The sequence below is a fragment of the Cricetulus griseus genome (genome assembly GCF_003668045.3).
Source record: "Cricetulus griseus strain 17A/GY chromosome 1 unlocalized genomic scaffold, alternate assembly CriGri-PICRH-1.0 chr1_0, whole genome shotgun sequence".
Taxonomy (NCBI): domain Eukaryota; kingdom Metazoa; phylum Chordata; class Mammalia; order Rodentia; family Cricetidae; genus Cricetulus; species Cricetulus griseus.
This window is the reverse complement of record NW_023276806.1, coordinates 165723575-165744762: the sequence shown is the minus strand read 5'-3', so window position 1 is coordinate 165744762 and position 21188 is coordinate 165723575. Positions and strand designations below refer to the sequence as shown.

General features: G+C 38.1%; 1 protein-coding gene across 2 annotated transcripts in view; it reads right to left on the bottom strand.

Moving 5' to 3' along the window:
* Positions 1 to 560: 560 nt before the first annotated feature.
* Positions 561 to 21188, bottom strand: part of Kitlg (KIT ligand) — an 82794-nt gene continuing 62166 nt past the window's right edge. For both annotated transcript variants that reach the window (XM_027394144.2, XM_027394143.2), the window contains 4 exons: positions 14829 to 14938; positions 14135 to 14202; positions 12406 to 12481; positions 561 to 4732 (listed from right to left, as the gene is read on the bottom strand). In XM_027394144.2, the coding sequence (XP_027249945.1) occupies positions 12442 to 12481; positions 14135 to 14202; positions 14829 to 14938 (218 nt within the window). In that variant the 3' untranslated portion in view covers positions 561 to 4732; positions 12406 to 12441. The remainder of the gene's footprint in view (positions 4733 to 12405; positions 12482 to 14134; positions 14203 to 14828; positions 14939 to 21188) is intronic.

Here is a 21188-nt window from a genome sequence, read left to right as displayed (position 1 = left end):
TTTTATATAATATACGCTCAGGGTATGCTTGTTTGATTAAGTAGAAGAAGCTAAGAGATTTTTTACACTTCTTTGCTTTCAAGTATGAGAATGTCTAATCCTTGTTTAAAAAACTCTGCCTGCTTTATCCATTTCTTATGTGTACCATAAACAGGTTAACTGGACTCCAGTTTAGTATGTAGGTAGCTACTTCAGTGTGACTTTGCACACATCATTTCTCTTCCCCACTTAATTCTTGAAAGCAACCCTTGATTATCTTTGCCTATTTGTGATGAAAATTTCTTATCTATTTGCATTTATATTTCTACAGAATGCTGACTTGACAAGGTTCTACATATAAATTGATTTTTGACTTAATAAATGCTAATCCATATTATTAATATTTAATAACCTGAAGATATCAAATGAGAGGGCAGATTTATGAGGGTGCATAAAATTCTTTATTTAGAACAATAAAGTATATGTTTATATAATGTAATTTCAAATTCAAACCTTGTATAAAAAGGGTCAGGACATATACCTATTTTAAAAAGTACACATACAGTATATACACATACACATCACATTTTACAACTTTTATTTAATTAAACTTCAGTCATAAACTATTTAGAATAGTGTTGACATACATTTACATTACAATATGCAAACTCCAATCTATGACTGAACTAGCAATATATCTGTGAAGCCATCTAAATGTCTGAATACTTCTCAAGTCTATTGACTTAAAAAAAAAAAACAGTGGCAGGTGGACACAATAATCACAAACCAATCCCTAGACTACTGGAGAATAAGACTATAGGAATTTTGATTGGAAAGTTTTATTTAGTGAAGTCTTATACCCTAGAAATTGAGTAAATGAAAATACCATGGTTTTTTTTTTCTTTAAACAACTTTCTTTTTCTAAAAACAGTATATAAGAAAATATTTGGAGATGGCAGTTGTGCATTTACAATACTTAGCAAACATTCCAGGATCATAAATATCCACCTTAGTATGGATCACTCCTAAACCCACACCTGGTATGAAAGAGGTACCGCTAATTTTATTCTGACAAAAGCATTTTAAGACTGGTTAGTGGAAGGCAGTAATAGAAATTGTGTAATCAGATCCCATAAATAATTTTTGATCTGAATGGTGACGTTTAAAGCCAATTTCACAATATTATTCCAAAGATAAACCAACTTACTTTAAAATTCTTGTCCTACTTTTCCAATTTTAAATGTAACTTATGAATTATCATTTTACAGATTGGCTCAAAAATATCTCTTGTCATCCAAGATCTTTAGTAGCACCCTACATTTTTTTTGTTCTTAGCTTTCAACAAAATGCGAACATTTACATTCATACTCAGACACATTTCCAAATGTTACACACATCTTGTATCTCTTCCTGATGAAAATTCACTACTGGTTTTCATTCCTCAGAAGTGATCCCAAACATTCATTTAAGCAAAGATAAAAGCCATCTCATGTGTAAATGGTTATCCAATTCACCCTACTTAAGACTGAATTTCACTTTTACTAGTGGACCCTATTTACATTAGAAACTAAAACAGAAAGGACTTCTACCGGTCCAAATGCTTATGCAGAAGCCCAGAGCTGGGTTTTTTTGTAGAATTGTTTCTGCTGTTTTCTCTGTTTTGTTAATCGTGTGACATAAGGGCTCACTCCTGAAGAATGACCTCAGAGCATACCCACACACGAATAAAAAACTAAGATCCAAAGAAGGAGGTGACTTATATCAAGTGTTCAAGTAGAGCCCCCTGACAGTCTTTCTCACTAGTCACTCAACTAAACCTAACTGCCTAATTTGAAAAATATATTTCTTCAAGAATGTGTATAGGATAGCTAAAATTCCATATTAGAATTAAATCATGAAATCAAAAACTACAGTAGAAATCATCACGATTCCAGGATGGATTTTTCTGTTCATTTATTACTTTGATTGAGTTAAAGAACCAAACTATGCCACACTGTTTTTTCAAAGCACATGAAAGCTTACTGAAATGTGTTCATTTCTTAATTAAAGCACACACTTCACTGTGGATACATACTTTTACATGTTTTCACTTTTTCTCAATACTTTTTTGTAATGCAGTTCTTTTTCAATAATTGTATGGAAAAATTCTTTTTTCTCTGATTAATTACAATGTGGCAGTGTGTTAAGCATGTAAGATAACAATACATAACCCAGGACTGCTCTAGCATGATCCACTGATCACACACATAATATTGTTAAAGGCTTGATTTCTCCTGAGGAGGTACAAAACTTTCAATACAGTTCACAATCTGCAGATTTCTTAATTTTCATTAAAAAGCAAATTTTAAACATTACAAAAGAGAACTCTCAGAAAATGCCAATTTAAGAGGTGATTTTACACTTTATCTTCTTGGTTGGGTTTTTATAATTTAAGAAAAATATTCAGAACATACACGGAATAAAATATGCAAAGATACATATTTTTATATGTGAAAGCAGATATGCCATAGTTAATGTCCAAGCAGCTAGCATTCAAAATAATGTCCAGCATTTTCCTATTGTTCATGCATTTTATTGAACTTTAGTATTTTTTAAAAAATTGGCAATCCACATAAATCTCAATGAACCAACATACTTAATAGGCAGAACATATCTTCCACATTATACCATATCAGACTTTATAACCTGTTAAATTTATTTATTCAGCACTATTGATTAAGACCATGTTTTTGCATGTTAAAATCCAACTGATAGCTTTAAGAACCTATGTATATTTTTTGTCCTCTCAAGCTCGGCAAACAGCATTGTCATAAGCTTGAGCAAAATGAAACGGCAGAGAAATAAATCAAGCCACAAAACTGAGAAATAACAGCAGCCTCTCTACATACACCTATGATTTGTGCTACCCTACACCTATTATTATTCTCAAAACAATCAATGCCAAACAACAAAATAGGCCCTTTCACTAACTAATCTCATTTCTAGTTTATTACTAACAGGTTGCATCCTGGGATATCTGAGGGCTTGAGCAAGTAAGTAAATGCAGTGTCTCAATGCGCTTAGCTTCATCTTGCAGAAATGATAGCATTGGAGAAACCTTGGAGCTTTAGATAAGGAACTATAGAAACCATCTGAACTCTTTGGTATAAAGAAGAGCAGCGGCCATGTACTGGAGTTGTGTTTGGACTAGCTTGGAATGTAAGCTAGACGTTTTCATGCACTTTCAGGACAGAATGGAAGTTAGCAGTATCCATGCATGTTTGCATCATTACACTGAAAATGGTTGTCTTAAGGTTTTAGCACAGGGCAAATAAAATTATTACAAGGATTAAGCTAGAATAAAAAGCTTTAAATTTTGCATATGTCTATGGTAGGTGAAAAGAACCTTCACCAAAATAAAATCAGAAGAAAAGTCATTCTTTGATTTTAACCAATTGTTTTCATGACTGAAAGAAAAGAAAAGGATCAGGGGAATCCACAACACATCTTGTAAGTTCTGATTTTTCAAAGCACAAGGTTCATTGTGGAATTACTGCCAATTTCTGTCTAATATGAGAAATGCTGTCACACATTTTAAATAGCAAACTGACATGCATAGCTACATAAAGCTCTCTTTTTATTTCATTTCATAAACCTTAATGAATATAGAGTGTCTGATTTTAAATAAATGGCTACTTTAAAGAGATAATGGTTACACTGTAAATAACTAATGTTTTTCTGATTCCTCCAATTCTTGTACAATCTGAGTTACTTAGTTTGCACCACCCATATTAGCATAAAGTGTACATTCCTAACCTTAGGTACTACACACCATCATTGATTTTTATTCTCTCCCATGAAATTTTTAAAGAGTGGGGCCCTTACACATTCAGCATTTCCTCCCAAGACTGTTTTCATAGCTCTGTAATAGTTTCAAAACATAAACATGTCACATTATATTTTTGCAAACATGATTTACACACTCTAGAGTGATGGTCAAGGGAAAGGACCGGCTTCACTAGGGGCCAGATATCTTTCTTGGCATGTTCTTCCACTGGTCCATGTTGACAGTGTCTGCTGCAATGACTGCACTGGAGAGTTTTCTGTATACCATGGCATCATACTTCAGTTCAGCACTGGTTCTGCTGCATGGCTAGAACCAGCCAACTATGTCCATTTTCCTGGTGGGATATGGTGCACGTGGTTTATGTCAGGATGAGCCGAAGCTTAGGCTCCTCTTATTAACCATTAACTACAGAGCAGATCTGCCTGATCAAAAGAAAAAAAAAGATCCCCGTGGCTTTCAACTCCATACAGTGGCTGTATGCTATGGAGTTATTGTTTTTAAAACTGCTCTTTACATCCCTTTGTGTAAAAAGAAAAAATCCCCCCACCCCACTATCCAGGCTGAGATCTACTTGCAGAGACCAGAATTAACTAGAGAGTGCAGGTTGTAACTGAAGAACATAGCTGTGTGGGTGTCAGCACTTAGACATTTCCCAAGCCTTGCAAATGTCGAGAGTGGACAAGACACGTGTTCTCTTCCCCATCATCATTTGCAAAACCTCCAGAGTCCTGCTGCTTGTGAATTCTTCTTTGTAGATGATAAATGCAGTGCCAGTTGCCCAGCTGAACACTCTGCTACAACTTCTGAATCATCCATACAAGGTCATGGGTAGCAAGAACAGGTAAAGATGAGGGCTGTCACTTGAGACAGAATAGGAATTGGTTTAAAGCTGCTTCATTTATGAAGCAAACATGAACTGTCACCAGCCTAGAGAGGGAGAAAGAAGAGAAGGATTAAGATATGTCTCTCCACCTTCTTTCCTATGTCAATAGCAAAATGCACAATACACATAAAACCCCAGAATGAGTAGCAGAGTTAATAATATGTTACACTTAGCCTTAAAGAACTGGGCAGGTTCTATTGTTTTGTTTTGTTTTTTAATCAGCTGTGGTGATCAGCCACTGTCTCCTTGGGAAGGCATATTATCTCAACAGACCTTATGTATGGTCTGTTGTCCATTTCTTCTCATTAGACTTTATAAGGTCAGATGACTTTGTCTATCATTTTCATGGTTGCAGCACAACTCTTAGAACAGGGTCTGGCATACAGAATTATATACACACAACAGACATTTATTGGACGTAAGAATGGATAAAATTTCACAGCTTCTCTCTTCATGAGAGCAAGAAAATGGAGCCAGCTGTGGTGCCCATTAACAGGTGGATGGATACTGAAATTGGGTCCCTATACACAATGGAATTGTATTCAGACATTGAAGAAAGGGAAAGTACAAATTTGGAGGAAAATTTGCATCTAGGATGTATAATATTAAGTGAAGTGACCTAAACCCAGAAAGGAAGAAAGAAAGAAAGAAAGAAAGAAAGAAAGAAAGAAAGAAAGAAAGAAAGAAAGAAAGGAAGGAAGGAAGGAAGGAAGGAAGGAAGGAAGGAAGGACGGACAATAACAACAACAATGTGTGTGGTCTTCTACACACACACACACACACACACACACACACACACACACACACACACTCACACACACACACACTCACACACACACACACACTCACACACACACACACACACACACACTCACACTCACACACACACACAGGCACATGAACACACAAACAAATAGGTGCAAATGTGGATAAAACCTAATAAACTATAAATGAAACCAGAGGGTGAAAAATAGGGGATGAGGAAGGATGGGGTGGGGTGGAGAAAAGGACATAAAAGAGAAGTGAAAGTGGAACAAACAATGCTGGGAGAGGGACCCTTACAAGGTGAGTGTGCCCTAAAAATCCAAGGTAAAAAATTGTAGGCTTTTTTCCTATACAGAAACAGCTGTAAACTATAGGGAAGTAGGAGAAATGAGGGGACAGAGAACCAAAAGCATACTTTATTCAAAAATATTATAATAACATGAGACCAGAATGATGATCACTTAAAAGTTAAAAATAATAATAAATAGATAAATGGGCTGGGGAGACAGCTCAGCTGATAAAGTATCCACCAGTGAAGTATGAGAACCTGCGTTTGATCACCAGAACCTATTTTGAAAATCACATATATATATATATATATATATATATATATATATATATATTATGCTTACATGTACACACATGTATGGTCATACTGAAACCCATTTCTTTGTAAGCTAATAAAAATAACATTTAATTTAAAAAAATCTAGATATGGTGGCATGTACTTGTAACCCTGTCACTATGGAGACTGGAGACAAAGATGGATAGATCCTGGACATCACTGGCCAGCCTGCCAAGGTGAATTGGCAAGCTCCAAGCTGATAAAAGACACAGTCTCAGAAAACAAGATGGCTGACACCCAGAGAATGAGAGCTGAAGTTGTTCTCCTGTCTCAACATGCATACACTCACATGAACACACATGCACAAGAAAAATGAATGAATAAATTAATAGTGTGGCTTTCATGCCCCCAAACCACCACTTATCTCGGCTTGTGGCAGGAGAGTGAGCAATCTATGTAGCTTTGAAGTTCTCTAGCACCCAGGGTAGTAGATGGATGATGAATTAAGAAGGTTGGAAGCCCACGGAAGTGTCTGGAAAGTGCAGAGGTGAAGCCAGATGGAGTGGCATAGGAGACATAGGGGGAGCATGTGGAGAGGCTTGCTGGAGGCTACCATACCAGCCTCATGGCTGGGCAGCTCCAGTGTTCTGGCTGCCTAGCTAGTTCTAAGCAATTGCTTCTTCCAGCTGAAGAAATCCCAGCAACAGGCTCACATTCTGCATTTCTAAACCAAGGAAAATCTACTGAAAGCCTCCCATCACACGCTGAAGAATTCACTTGGCCTCAGTCTAGTTTATTGTACTTGGTGAAACAAGAAAGGCATACTTTGTTTTAGTTTTTCAGTGCTGTTTTTAAATCACTGAATGCTCAGATATTTCTGCTTTCCAGTAATTTAGGAAAGCAAATTTAAATCCCCATAGATAAATGAAGACAGATTAAAAGAAAACTACAGAGACCAAGAATACATTGATTTAAAGTGGAGCATGGCAAGACAAGCAAATCAGAATAACAGGAAGCAAGGAAGCCATGCATAATTTGAAATTCTAGAGTTAATTAAATATAGAGAAACCGGATTGGAAATCTATTTTGGATTTTTGTCCTTGAGTTACTAAAGCAAAGAAAATAAAATTGAAGGCTGACAACAATTTTTCCATCAAACAAAATAACCTTGGATTTTGCAACACACTCATGGGAATAAATAGAATGGGCAGTATTTTATTTATTTATTTGTTTGTTTGTTTGTTTTTCAGACAGGGTTTCTCTGCGTAATAGCCCTGGCTGTCCTGGAACTTACTCTGTAGACCAGGCTGGCCTCGAACTCACGGAGTTCCACCTGCTTCTGCCTCCTAAGTGGTGGGATTAAAGACGTGTGCCATCATGTTAGTTGATTTTGTTGTAGAAATGGTGTAAGTTCAACAAATCTAGGTGGGCTAATGTGCTACAGAGCTAGGCTATATTACAATGGCGGCATTATATTATAAATCCACCCTAAGTGTGGCACTGGCTGAAGCATCAGCATATGCCCTGGGCTTGCTGATGAAAACACAAAGGTGACAAGATTCTAAATCATCCGGGATGCTACGACTAGCTGCAGAGCCACAGCTCGAGCTCAGGCCTAACCTAATCATCTCTAGTCTTTTGCTTTAGAATATGGAAATGAAAGGCAAAAGAAAAAACAAAACAAAACCAAAAAAACCCTCTCCAAAGCCAGACAATTTTAGAAAATATCTCCTATAGCAATCCGGGACCTTGGATCCATTTCCAAGCCTGCACCCCAAATGTCCAGGCATGTTTTGAACTTGTTCTCCTACCAAGTATTGGATGTGTTTCTCCCAGTGTAACTAAGATCTACAGGAAAATTTTAGCTTGTGCTGTTTTGACTCTTTCTTTATGGCTTTCTACTCATATATGTGTATACATATTTACATATACAAATCAATATATATTTCAAATATACTTAATTTTAGAACTTTTTGAAGTTATAATTTACTTTCTACTATTACAACGGTGAAATAACTGAAAGTAGCTAAGTGCATGCTACAAGTACCTGCTATTTACTACCAGCTAGCCTGCGCCTTCTCTGTGAGCCAAAAGTGTTTTTCTGAAAGTCTTAAGTAAGATTCTGTGTAGATGACTCTCAAATTCCAATCTGTAGTTCCAGTCCCAGGTGACCTCCATACTGTGAGGTCACTATATGTGGTAACTTCTCAGAACTGTCAATATTCACCAAGAGCTCTCTCTTGACTCCAGACATCCAATTTCTTTTAACAGCACCACCATCCTTTCTTTCTTAAATTCCAAATCATTGCAGAGACCCATCAAGCTGTTCAGTTGATTCTTCTACTGCAATATCTCCAAAGTGGTCCATCTTTTTTTTTTTTTTTTTTTTTTTTTTAGTTGCCATGTCCCTGACCCTGGTTCTCATTCTCTCCCATCTGAATGGAAGACAGTTCTGAGGGCATAACCTCTACCTCCAGTTCAAATCTCTGTCCCTCTGGCCACACCAATATTTGGTAAGTGTCTGCTTTCATGGCATCACTAGCACTTTTCCACGCCTTCAAACAGCTTTTAGATTACCTAATCCAACATAAACTATATTCCCAGAATGCAAACTTGCTTTCAAACTGATACCCACTCTTTCTTTTTAGCATTGAACCCAGGTGCCAGATCTCCCTCTCTCTCTCTCTCTCTCTCTCTCTCTCTCTCTCTCTCTCTCTCTCTCTCTCTCTCTGGTTTTTCCGAGACAGGGTTCCTCTGTGTAGCTTTGGAGTCTATCCTGGAACTCGCTCTGGAGACCAGCCTGGCCTCCAATTCACAGAGATCCACGTGCCTCTGCCTCCCAAGTGCTGGGATTAAAGGTATGTGCCACCAATGCCTGGCTCTCTCTCTCTCTTTTTTTTTATGCATCATTTTGTTTATTTTACATACCAACCAGTTTCTCCTGCCATCCCCTCCCTCTACCTTCCTTCTCCATTCAGAAGGGGTAAGGCCTCCCATGGCAGTCAACAAAGCATGGCATATCAAGTTGAGGCAGGACCAAGCTCCTCCCCTCTGCATCAAGGCTGAATAAGCCATCACCCCATAGGGAGCAGGTTCCAAAGAGCTAGATCATCCATTAGGGACAGGTCCTGGTACCACTGCTAGGAGCCCCACAAAAGACCAAGCTACACAACTTTCACCCAGATGCAGAGAGCCTAGGTGGGTTCCATGTCAGCTCACTAGAAGTCCATCCAGACTCCATGAGCTCCTACAAGCCCAGGTCAGCTGTCCCTATGGGTTTCTCCATCATGACATTGACCCCTTGACACAGGTTAAAGTCATCCGAGAGGAGGGAGCCTCATTTAAGAAGATGTCTCCACAAGAACCAGCTGTAAGGCATTTTCTTAATTAGTTATTGATAGAGGAGGCCCAGTCCATTGTAGGTGTTGCCATCCCTGGGCTGGGCTGGGTTCTATAAGAAAGCAGGCTGAGCAAGCCATGAGGAGCAAGCTAGTAAGCAACATCCCTCCATGGCCTCTGCATCAGCTCCTGCCTCCAGATTCCTGCCCTATTTGAGTTCCTGACATCCTTCAGTGATGGACTACAATGTGGAAGTGTAAGCCAAATAAACCCTTTCCTCTCCAACTCCCTGTTTGGTCAAGGTGTTGCATTATAGCAATAGTAACCCTGAGATATTCTCTCTCTCTCTCTCTCTCTCTCTCTCTCTCTCTCTCTCTCTCTCTCTCTCTCTCTCCCTCCCTCTCTCTCTCTCTCTCTCTCTCTCTCTCTCTCTCTCTCTCTCTCTCTCTGTGTGGTGTGAAAATGACAGAGAGAGAGAGAGAGAGAGAGAGAGAGAGAGAGAGAGGACTTCCACGAGAGTCCATTTGTAACAGCTGTACTGCTCTGTAACAGTTTGTACTCTGAGCCCCTCCTCATCTTGTTCATGCCATGTGAAGTATCTATATTAACTCTCTGAATTACTAATGAAATCAACCACCATTTGACGTATGTATCTAGCATAAACATCACCTCTATCAGTCACAGAACCAAGCCTATCTTCTGTTACCAGTGATTTCTCCACCCCCTCAGATAAAGACTTTGCCTTGAGTGAACCTGGCACAACCTAAGAGATTCTGTCGTCCATACCAATATCCGGGGTGTGACAAGCTCACATCTTCTATATATGGTGGCCGCCTCTTTTAACTTCTTGCTGTGTATCCTTTGCAAACTCCACTATTTATTTGTGAACTTTGTAGACTTATTTACTTCAAAATATGAATTACTACCAATTGTAGGCCATAGTTCACATGAGGACACAGCTATGCTATTCTTTTGGGCATGCACCAATGTACCTTTTACAGTTTGTTGGAGTAAAATTGTGAGGAAAATAAAGAACACAATTTCCTTATGATGTACCAACATAAATGAACCTTTTAATGTAAGTTATCTCTATTTTACTCCTCTCTTTTAAGCAATACTCCATATAAGCCAATTCATGAGTAAGCTGCTATCTGGGTAGTTAATATCATCTAGGTGACAAGCTCAAATTCTAAAGTAAAATAAATTTTTTATGTTTGATGTCAAATAAACACAACTCTAACACTTAGAAAAAAAAGAAAAACAAATTAGTCTTGTTTCCAGTTCATCATTTAATTCCTTCCACATTGTTTCCTTTCCTTTAAAATATTACTCTTATTTCAGTCTACAAATTTTATTTCCTTTGGAGAATTGACTATTCAGTGTTTTCTCTTTCACTTTGTTAAAATAATTTATGTCACTCAACAAACAACAAGAATCCGTATTGTACTTGCAGTGAGCTCAGTGCTAGGAATATGGCATGAATCACACAGACCCAGCTCCCATCCTTGCAAGGTATGAGACCAGTGCAAGTATGCATAACTCCTTTGATTATGTTGGTTCTAAAATGTCATCAATTCTTTTCTTCCTAAGCAGTGGCTTGGGTTCCCCCATCATATCCAAATGTCACAGGGCAAACACCACAATCCAAACCACAGGATTGAAGAACCATGTACCAAAGCCATGTGGTTCCCAATCCAAACAACAATGGGTATCACCTGAGCTTTTCAGATGCAATTATGCATTTAAGGGATGGTGTGTAAATGACTGGTATATAAGGACATGAAATGGCAGTTATGAGACACAGTGAAGCTTGTGCTAGGGCTGAAGGACAGAGAAAGGGGCTTCAAGGAAGAACAATGACTTCATCTTAAAGAATACCATTTTAGAAGGAAAGGAGATTCCACTTCCTCATAGTTTTAGAGAGGGGAAAACATGATCCTCAAAAGGCTGGGAGGGGAGCAGGTAAGAGTCATAGTCATACTCTCTCTGCACACGGTAGTCGGGGTGGTGGCTGACAGCAAAGTCAAATGTATGCGGAGCAATTATCTCCAATTAAGTCCAGTTGTTAAAAATGGTTTTGTATACCAATCAAAGGAAGTTATTAGAGCAAGAGGGAGAGACTATGACCCAGGTTCCCCAGGGAAGATTCATTCTGAAGATAATTTTGGAATCTAGGACAGAGTGACAGCTGGAAGAACAGTGACCCTATAGGGAAAGGAGAGAGTCCAGCAGACACTTTATCCAGAAATAAGAAGTAAATGGTCCTCTGACATGAAGGTTTGTAGGAAGAAGTGAGGCTCCAGGGAGGGGAGCAGACATTCCTACTAGCTGTGGAAAATGCACCCAAGGCTCAGAGAGCAATTATTAATGACCAGGTGCTGGAAGTGAAAGTGAGCCAAGGGTTGAACTGATATTGGATCAGGTAGATGACTTTCTGGGTGTCCCACCAACCACGTCTGTGCCTGAGAGCAGGAAACATAGATAGCATGAGAGATAATGAACATCTGTCCCTTCTAGCCATGCCAAACTCTCCTTTACTGCACAACCACATCAGGTATCTGTTCTTGGTTTATACGATCAGTATATGGAGCAGGCCTGCACTGAGTGCCATTTGCCTTGACAGTTTTATTCTGGCTATAAGATGCTGTTTTTTTTTTTTTTTTTCTTGAAATGGCAGGAAAATAGTTTGGGGTTTTCTCTTTATTAAATATCTAGCAAGTGGGTCAATGCCATTTGACAGTAGACACACCTAAATGAAATTGGATGTTTATTGTTTCTTAATTATTTCCTTTTACTCTAAGTCAACAATCAACAACAATTAGTGTTTTATGTATCTCCCATTTAAAATGAATCCACTAATGTGGACCAATACTACCTACCTTTCAAAACCTGAGAATTTGCTAGAGAGAAAGAAGCACAATTCAACTTTGTAACTGCCCCTAACATTTAGACACCAGTGCTGTCAAGGACATAACAATAAAGTTTGTTTCTAAATGTTGGTCTTTAAGATCCTCTATGGCTCTTGGATCTTGATTTCCAGCAACTTACCACTGTGCGAAGGTAACAATGTTGATACATCCACAATTACACCTCTTGAAACTCTCTCTCTTTGTGTTGCAACATACTGAAAAACAACAAGAAAATCCCTCATTTGCTTCTGGAGAAATTCTGAAGTACATCACCTAGATCTAGAAATGCAGTAAATACAGTAGCAAAAGACTGCAGGGAGGGAAGGGGATAATTGGAACACTTAAGAAGCTTAACTTCATGGCTGTCATATAGGGAGAGGGATGATGTTGTCCCAACATCATCAGCTGAAGCAGTTAAAAAATATTTACTGAAAAAAAATATATATATGGTCTGTGTGTGTGTGTGTGTGTGTGTGTGTGTGTGTGTGTGTGTAGATAACATGGATAATATAAACCCAGAGACAGATAATGGGATTCAAGCTGAAAATCAGAAAAGCAAAGCAGTCTGCCCGTAGCTTTTACCTCTATCAAGGCTGAAATAGAAATCCTGTCTTCCCTATGACTGAAAATTGAATCTCCCATGAGACCTTTTGCCTCTTCCTTATATACCTCTAGTGCTGGGATTAAAGATGTGAGTTCTGTTACTCTTTTAGATTGATTCACTCTTGTGTAGCCCTGGGTGGCCTTGAACTCACAGAAATCCTTCTGCCTCTGTCTCCTGAGTCCTGGGATTAAAGGTGTGTGACACCCCTGCTAGGCCTGTATGACTGACTAGCGTGTCTGGCTTTGCATTCTGATCCCCAGGCAAGCTTTATTAACTCATAAATAATGTATCACTGAGAGAGACAGAGAGAGAGTGAGAGAGAGAGAGAGAGAGAGAGAGAGAGAGAGAGAGAGAGAGAGAGAGAGAGAGAGAGAGAGAGTGTGTGTGTGTGTGTGTGTGTGTGTGTGTGTGTCTGTGTACTGACAGACATAATAAAATAAGATACTATGCTGAATATTATAATCTAAGGCGGATAAAACTATGTGCTGGAGAGAGAGGTGGAAGAGCCATCTGGGTCAGTTACAGTAGGTTGGAAAACATTTAAAATAATGATTTTGTTTAGCTTTAGATAAAATATTAAATAAATTGAGCAAAGTTCAGGGCTTCTAAACCAAACTGAAGCAAAAAGTTACATTAAGGCTGCAAGAGAAAGTCATCTAAAGGGTTTTGAACAGGAAGTAGAATCACAAACAGAGATCTAAGAAGTAACATGACAAAGAATGTGTTTATAAGAACTCTTGAAAAAAGATTCTGTGATAGCAATTAAGGTGACAGATACAATGCAGACACTAGACACATGTGAAAAAGTTTGTCTCCAAAGGACATAGATGTCTGTGGAAAAGGGTTAGGATTAGGGTTAGGGTTGGAGTTGGAGTTAGGGTTAGGGTTAGGGTTAGGGTTAGGGTTAAGGTTAGGGTTAGGGTTATGGTTAGGGTTATGGTTAGGGTTAGGGTTTAAGGTCAGCATTAGGGGCTAGGGTTTAGGGTTAGGGTTAGAGGTTAGGAATATGGTTAGAGGCTAGAGGTTAGGGTTAGAGGGTTAGCATTAGGGGTTAGGGTTGGAGTATCTTCAGAGACAGTCCACAGGTTAAGATGTAGGATTGAGTAGACAATGGAAGGTCAGATACAGCAAAGGATCTGGAATACACTAAATGGGAGGTGCAGCCCAACAATGAACAATACCCTAAAGATGTTTATGACCATGCACAGCGAGAGAAATGGCAACACCAAGCTTATCCGAACACACAGTTTAGAGAATAAAATACCTTATCTCATTATCTTCTTCATTAATCTGTATATTTTCAACGGCTCTTGTAAGACTTGACTGTTTCTTCTGGGAAAAATAAAAACAAAAAACAAGCCAATGACATGTATTGCAGAAACACCAATTGCTGCTGCAATGTTTGAGATCAGTGGGCTCCACTTATACCATTCAAGGCAATCAAGTGCCATCCCAGGTGCTTTTTCTTAAGCATGCAAGCATTATCAACATTTTTAGGTTGTTCTATAAAGAGTTATCAAATTTAAAAGATAACTTCTTAAAGCTGAGTCATAATGATTTAGCGCATCAAAATTTTGGACAGACTTTACTCAGAGAACAAAAGAGGTGGCATTCAAAGTAGCAGCCATATATGTTTGGCTTTTAAGCGCAGCATATGCTTCTCAATATATTTTCTTCCTTTTTCTATTCAATTTGGACCATTAAACTGGGTCCCATCCCTTATGTGTACATTCTCTGTTACAATGCACAATGAAGAATGATGGAAATTTTTCTAAAGCTTGAATTTCATCAAGGCTTTACCTTATGATAAGAATGTTCTTTTTTTCTCTTTTTCTTGATAAAACCATTTCTTGGAAAAGAGGAATAAGTTCATCACGTGTACATATATACGGTTTATTCGGTATGAACAAACAAATACATAAAATTGATGATAGGATGTGAAGAATAGCAATGCTCACCTTCCAGTATAAGGCTCCAAAAGCAAAGCCAATTACAAGAGAAATGAGTGCCGGCAATGCCATGGCTGTCCACTGTAATCCCTGGTCTTCAGGGGACTTTGCAGCTTTCCCTGCAATTCAAAGAGTATGGTGGTGAACACAGCTGCTACATTCTGGCGGTCTGCCCATTAGGCTGTGGTTGTTGTAAAGCTTTCTGTACTGACATGTACAGCCCTTCACAGTTTTCAAAAAGCCAGCCCTTCTGTGGAATTTTGATTTTGCAAGCAGTATAAATCCATTCAATCTTTAAAAGACGAAGGCATTCAAAAAACAAAGAAAGCCCACAGACAGAAGGAGACTTAAAGTGGTTAAGGTCCATGTATATTTGGAACACAGACTTGGTATGTTCCCGAGCAGGAAGGATTTCTCCCAGCAAGCAAATCTTTCTTCTCTAATCAATTGGCTGACTTTATCTAGCTTTCTCGATCTTGGCATTCTGACTCCCCAGCTTTAAAGAGCCCTGCAAGGTAGATCAGATCCTGCATGATTTCAGTTGGGGTTAATCTGTTGCCAACAATAAATCACTAAATGCATACTGCAGCCACAGCTCTCTAAGCAGCCTTAAAATTATGGCTCTTTGCTTATTCACACCCTCAGTACACACAGAGGAATGGGAATTTTTACTTTCTACATCACAAAGTTTGAAACTACACTGAAGAAGGCTGAAGCCACCAGTGTCACCCCATTCAAAATAATGACTTCTGGACAAAAACAAATGGCACTGACTATTGATCCCTGGGCCTGTTTCACCTTTCTCTAAGAAATGGAATGAGTTACAAAATAATCTCTTTCTCCCAAAGTGAAACTGACTTTGATTTTCATATAGGACTCCTTACAATGAACAATTTAGTTATCTGGAATCACTGGCACATTTGCTACCATGGAATTTCCTTTCAAAGAAATTAGAAATTTCCAGCCATTACAGGACTCAAATTAAAATAGGACCAAGATAAAGTGACTGCTTTTAGCTAACCTTAAACAGGAATTTGATCACAAGGTCAGCTTACAATTGCTTAACATCTACTACCCATCCAAGTGATTACTATAAAGGAACAGATCTACTGCCCATGCAGACAATGGAGAAACTTATACATTTAATCTAAAAGGTAAGAAATAAATAAGAAATAAATCTTATCTACTATAGTGAGAGCAGAAATCTTCTATTCCTTTAGCACATGTGAACCACAGGAAGGAATTTCCTTATTTTCTAATTCCTATACTTCCAACATCATGTTTGCTTGTGAGCTCATGCACACGCGTGTGTTAGAGGGGTTGCTAAGGGTGGGTGTTCATTACAAAATACAGGGATTGTGTGGGGAGTTATGGGAAGGGCTGTCATCCATTTATATAAGAATAAAACTACCTCGAGACAAAGTTAACAGTGCTCTGCCCTGCTACATCATACGGTCTTGGCACAGACATGTTTTAGGCATCCTAGGTTAGGGAACAATATTCATTAATCTCTCCAAACAAAATAGCCCTAGTTAGAAACCACTGAGTATAACTGAAGCAGTAATGTACATCACAATCAATTTTACCAATTTAGGAATTTCAGTATTACTGTCTACAAATAAATAATTTGGTTATCTGTGTTTGCATTCCTTTTGAAGGATGATCAGCTATGGCCACCACTGTCTACTGGAACTGTTCACCCTAGCACTATTGGTAGATACAAGTTGTGCAGTCTAGAATGCAGTAACATTCCATCTGTAGGAGAGGAAGAGAAAGGACCCTAATGACAAGGGGAAGAATGATATTCCTTCTCCAGACCCTAAAGACAAGGGGAAGAAAAGGCATGGATGATATTCCTTCTCTAGAGGTCAATGTTGCTTTTGGTATTTCACACTTGAAAAACCATGCCTCGGTTCTCACATGTATACTGATCATGCCAATCCCTGCAGAGAGTTATCAGAAAAGGCTTGCTCGAACTAAATCCCCAGAGGACGTCAGCACCGCCACCTCAGCTCTCCACCAGAATCGAATGCCTCAGAGCCCACAGGAAGGATATCTGAACCAAAGCTCATGTACATAACTGAGCTGTGCTTTAGTACAAAAATTGCTTGCCAAGACCTTGTGGGAGAGAGAGAGCCCATCCAGACAGGATCTGAGTCATCCTCAGTCCCTGGGTCATAACTGCATAGATGGTGTCTCATTTTTACTAAAACCTGTCCATGGTTGAAACAGCATAAGGACTGATTTGTTTGTTACAAATCACAGTAATAAACATCTGGAAAACACCTGGAACACAGACAACTCTTCTAATCTTGCCTGGCTTCTTTTTAGGGCATTAGCCTGCTTAGGAATGTCAAGACAATGGCTCTTTTGGAGCTTGGGAAACAGGCAAATGATTTAGATTCCAAACTCAACAATCACTGCCTCACAGACTCAGTGTCCCACAGTGTCTTCATATTAATGAGTAATACTTACTAGACATAAATGGGCTGCACACACATATATGCTAACTCATTTAAATTCACTGAAGTCCTGTGAAGGAAGATCACCAGCATGCTCTCATATGTCCATGTACTCGGATTCTTTTTTTTTTTTTTTTTTTTTTTCCGAGACAGGGTTTTTCTGTGTAGTTTTGGAGCCTATCTGGCACTCGCTCTGTAGACCAGGCTGGCCTTGAACTCACAGAGATCCGACTGCCTCTGCCTCCTGAGTGCTGGGGGTTAAAAGTGTGAACCACAATGCTGGACCATATTCTGATTCTTAACAGATCTCTAGGAGATATGCAGTTTATTACAAAGCAAGACTTTCTTTCTATACTATTTCAACACTGTTTGGAAGGCTCTCAAACAAGTGTCTGGAACCACTGTTTTGCTTTGCATAAAGAATGCTCCTATTTACTCTGTAACTATGATTCCACTCAGATAGCTAGTAGGCCTGCGTATGGCTCTCCCCTATCCATTCACATCTTTCATATGTCCTGATCTTCTGATTGTCACAGTTTATAACTCCTCCTTCTCTTCATCTTCATTTTTGGTTTTTCAATACAAGGTTTCTCTGTGTAGCTATGGCTGTCCTGGAACTTACTCTGTAGACCAGACCAGCCTCAAACTCACAGAGATTCACCTGTCTCTGCCTCCTGAGTGCTAGGATTAAAGGTGTGTGCCACCCACCACCCGGCTGCTTTTAACTCTTTTGTCTACAGACGATGATGCTTTTTTTTTCAAATTTTCCTGATCATTCTCCTTAACAGATTTATTTTCTTGATGCTACCAGTAAGAACATTTTAAAACTTCTATTGTGACTCATATTATATACTGCCTTTCATTCATATCTCTTAGAATGGGCGTACCATAAAGACTATTCTATGCCTTGGTACTTAATTTATGAGTGACATTACAGCTAGCCAAGTTGTAACATGTAAGATCTATGTCTCAACAAAAGAAAGAAAGGGGGCATAAGTTGAAATGGGGAAGTAGAGGAAAGCTAGAAGAAGGTGTCTACTTTGTTTTTAAAAAAAAGACTCAAATAGGTTTTAGACTTTGTATCTAGGTTTTTTTGTTTGTTTGTTTTGAAGTTGGTAAGTAGTAAATTCTTTGCTTTGAATCATGAGGGTGATAGCCTTCTCACTAAATAATTATTATCCTGGACACATCAAATGAAACAACTATTTTCACAATTTATCCCACCAACAGTACAAAGGTGTGCCTGTTAATAGCAAGAAATGCACTGAGACCCACTACTGATTCATTTCTAGCTTTTGGCTTCCCTGTGCAGGGAAGACAGAACTCTACCAAGGGTCAGTGTTCTCTTGAGATATGGAAGTTCAGTGTAAAGTTGACCAGTTGCATTTGACGGAAAAAAAAAAAAAAACTGTGCAAATGAGAATTATCACAAACCTTTTACTGAGTCTCTTTAGGTATCAGACAAGTAATAATCTGCACATGTGCAGGGAGAGATGCAACAAAGGCAGATAAGAACACAGCTCTTCAGCAGCAGACACATTGATAATCCCAAGGCAATACAAGGAGGTCTGTGGCACAGACTGTTCCGTATTCACAGTACTCTGGAGACATCTCAGAAAGCCCACGCCTTAAGAATGAGATTACCCTTTCCTTGTCCCTAACCACATTTTAAAACAAGCCTGGAAAGGAAGATGAAGCTTATCTATCAATAAATGAACCTCTAACCACAAAACTCAACAGCCTCTGAAAGAATGTTATGAAACCCAGAAGCTATCTAACAATACAACAGTCATAATATTCAGCATATGTTAAAAAAAAATTACAGACTGTTAAGAGAAATATCTGGCCACAATCAGGAAGACCAGAAAAAAAAAAAAAAAGAAAAGAAAGCTATAGACATTAAATGCGAAGATGACAAGATGACATAAATATTCACTGTATGTTCAATGTAGGTAGTAAGAATGTTAGGAAAAAAAAAAAAAAGAAAATGTCCTGATATGAAGATAAAAAAATTTGAGCACCAGAACATAAAAAGTAATCAGATAGAAATTCTGGAACATAAAAAAAAAAAAAAACTAGAAATGAAAGCAAACTCTGGTTGTAAGATTCAGTCCAGATATAGTAGAAGGAAACCTTAGTGAACTGGAAAACAAAAGAAGTGAAAATTATATATTGATATCAACCATGAAAAGGTGGTTTTGTAAAAATTAATACATGTAATCCCAGCATTTGGGAAGTGGAAACAGATGATCAGAAGCCCGTGACAATCCTAGCTACACACTGGATTCAGGGATAGCCTGGACTATGTGAGATTTTTTTCTTAAGTAAAAAGAAAAGGTAAAATAAAAGCAATGCTACTTTTCTGACACCTAACACAATGCCAAACTGACAAAATTATTCCTGACTGGTTATCTTAGGAGAGGAACAAGAGAATAAAGAGGAAATGTTTGCAAAAACTATGAGCAAACTCTCCCTAGCTTTGGGATTGGAAATAAACTCAAAAATTGAATAAACTAGACAAACATCAAGAAAAATGAATACAAAGAAAATCGCCCGTCATTGGCATTTTACACATTACTCAAAAAAGAATAAGGGGAAATATGTCCAACATAAAGTACATGGAGAAAAACAACACAAATGGTTGCTTTTGCCTTTCAGATATAGTATTTGCAGAAAGAAAATGTAATGGTGTCTTTAAAGGAATAAAAGAAAAAAATTACTAACTCAGAATTTACTATCTAATGAAAAGTACCTTTATATACAACGAATATTACAAACATTTCTCAAATTAAAAAAAAAAAAAGATTTGTTGCCAATAGATCTGTGTTACAGAAAGTGTTAAAGGAGTTCTATTTTCTGAGAAGAATTAATGCTAGGTAGAAAGTTGGATTGAGGAAGGAATGGAAGGTATGAAAATAACTTAAAAGGTGACATACTTTTTTCTACTTGAAAGGATAGGTAGCTGCTTAGAACAACAGTTGGAAAATTCTAAATATGGGCGTTTATGACCTAAGGGTATGACATTTATAAACACAATAGATTGGTCCATGTGTTTTCTTGAAGTACACCAATATTAACTTTAAGAAAAATATTACAAGTTAAGATGTATATTTTAGTTCCCCAAAATCACTATAAATAACGCAAAGAGATACTGAAGATCAAGTAGAAATGAAATGGATACCTCAGAATAAAGAGGCCAGAATAAAGAAAGGGCCAATAAAAACTGGAACAAGAAAGCAAAGAAAAAGTGACAGATCCAAGTTCAGCCACAACAATGACTTTACATATGAAGAGTTGAAATTCCAGAGACAGCTGGGTGTGGTACACATCCCTGTAATCCCAGCACGTCAGAGGCCGAGACAGGCAGATAGCAAGCCTGGTTACACATGAAGAATTTGTTTCCAAAAAACCAACGCACATACGCATACTTTTGAAAAAACCACAGAAACACAATATACAAAAATGTATGGGACTCAGCAACACTAGTGCATACAAAGAAACTTTCATCCTTAAAAAAAATTAGTTTAAAACAATGTTGTAATTTTCCCAATTTAAGAGTCTGGGACAGGTTGAGTAAGTAGTATGGAAATAGTAAATATTAATACCAATGAGCCAGGAACTGAGGGTATGAGATACTAAAAGTAGTTTCTCTGAAAAGATGAGTAGAAAACCCTTATGATGACACAGGCATACAAAGTCCAGTCCCTTTTAGAAACTTATGAGGTCTGGAGTGTTATGAATGCAGTTCAGAATTTTAGGTTTCCGAAGATTGTTGTCCTGCAAAGACTGGGCATTGTAGACTGCCAGCCAATGAGTTCTGGCAGCACCCTTCCCTCAAACGTATTAAATATCTATGCTCTGAAATGTATCGATGTCTTTTAGATGGATATAAGACTATATATAGCTT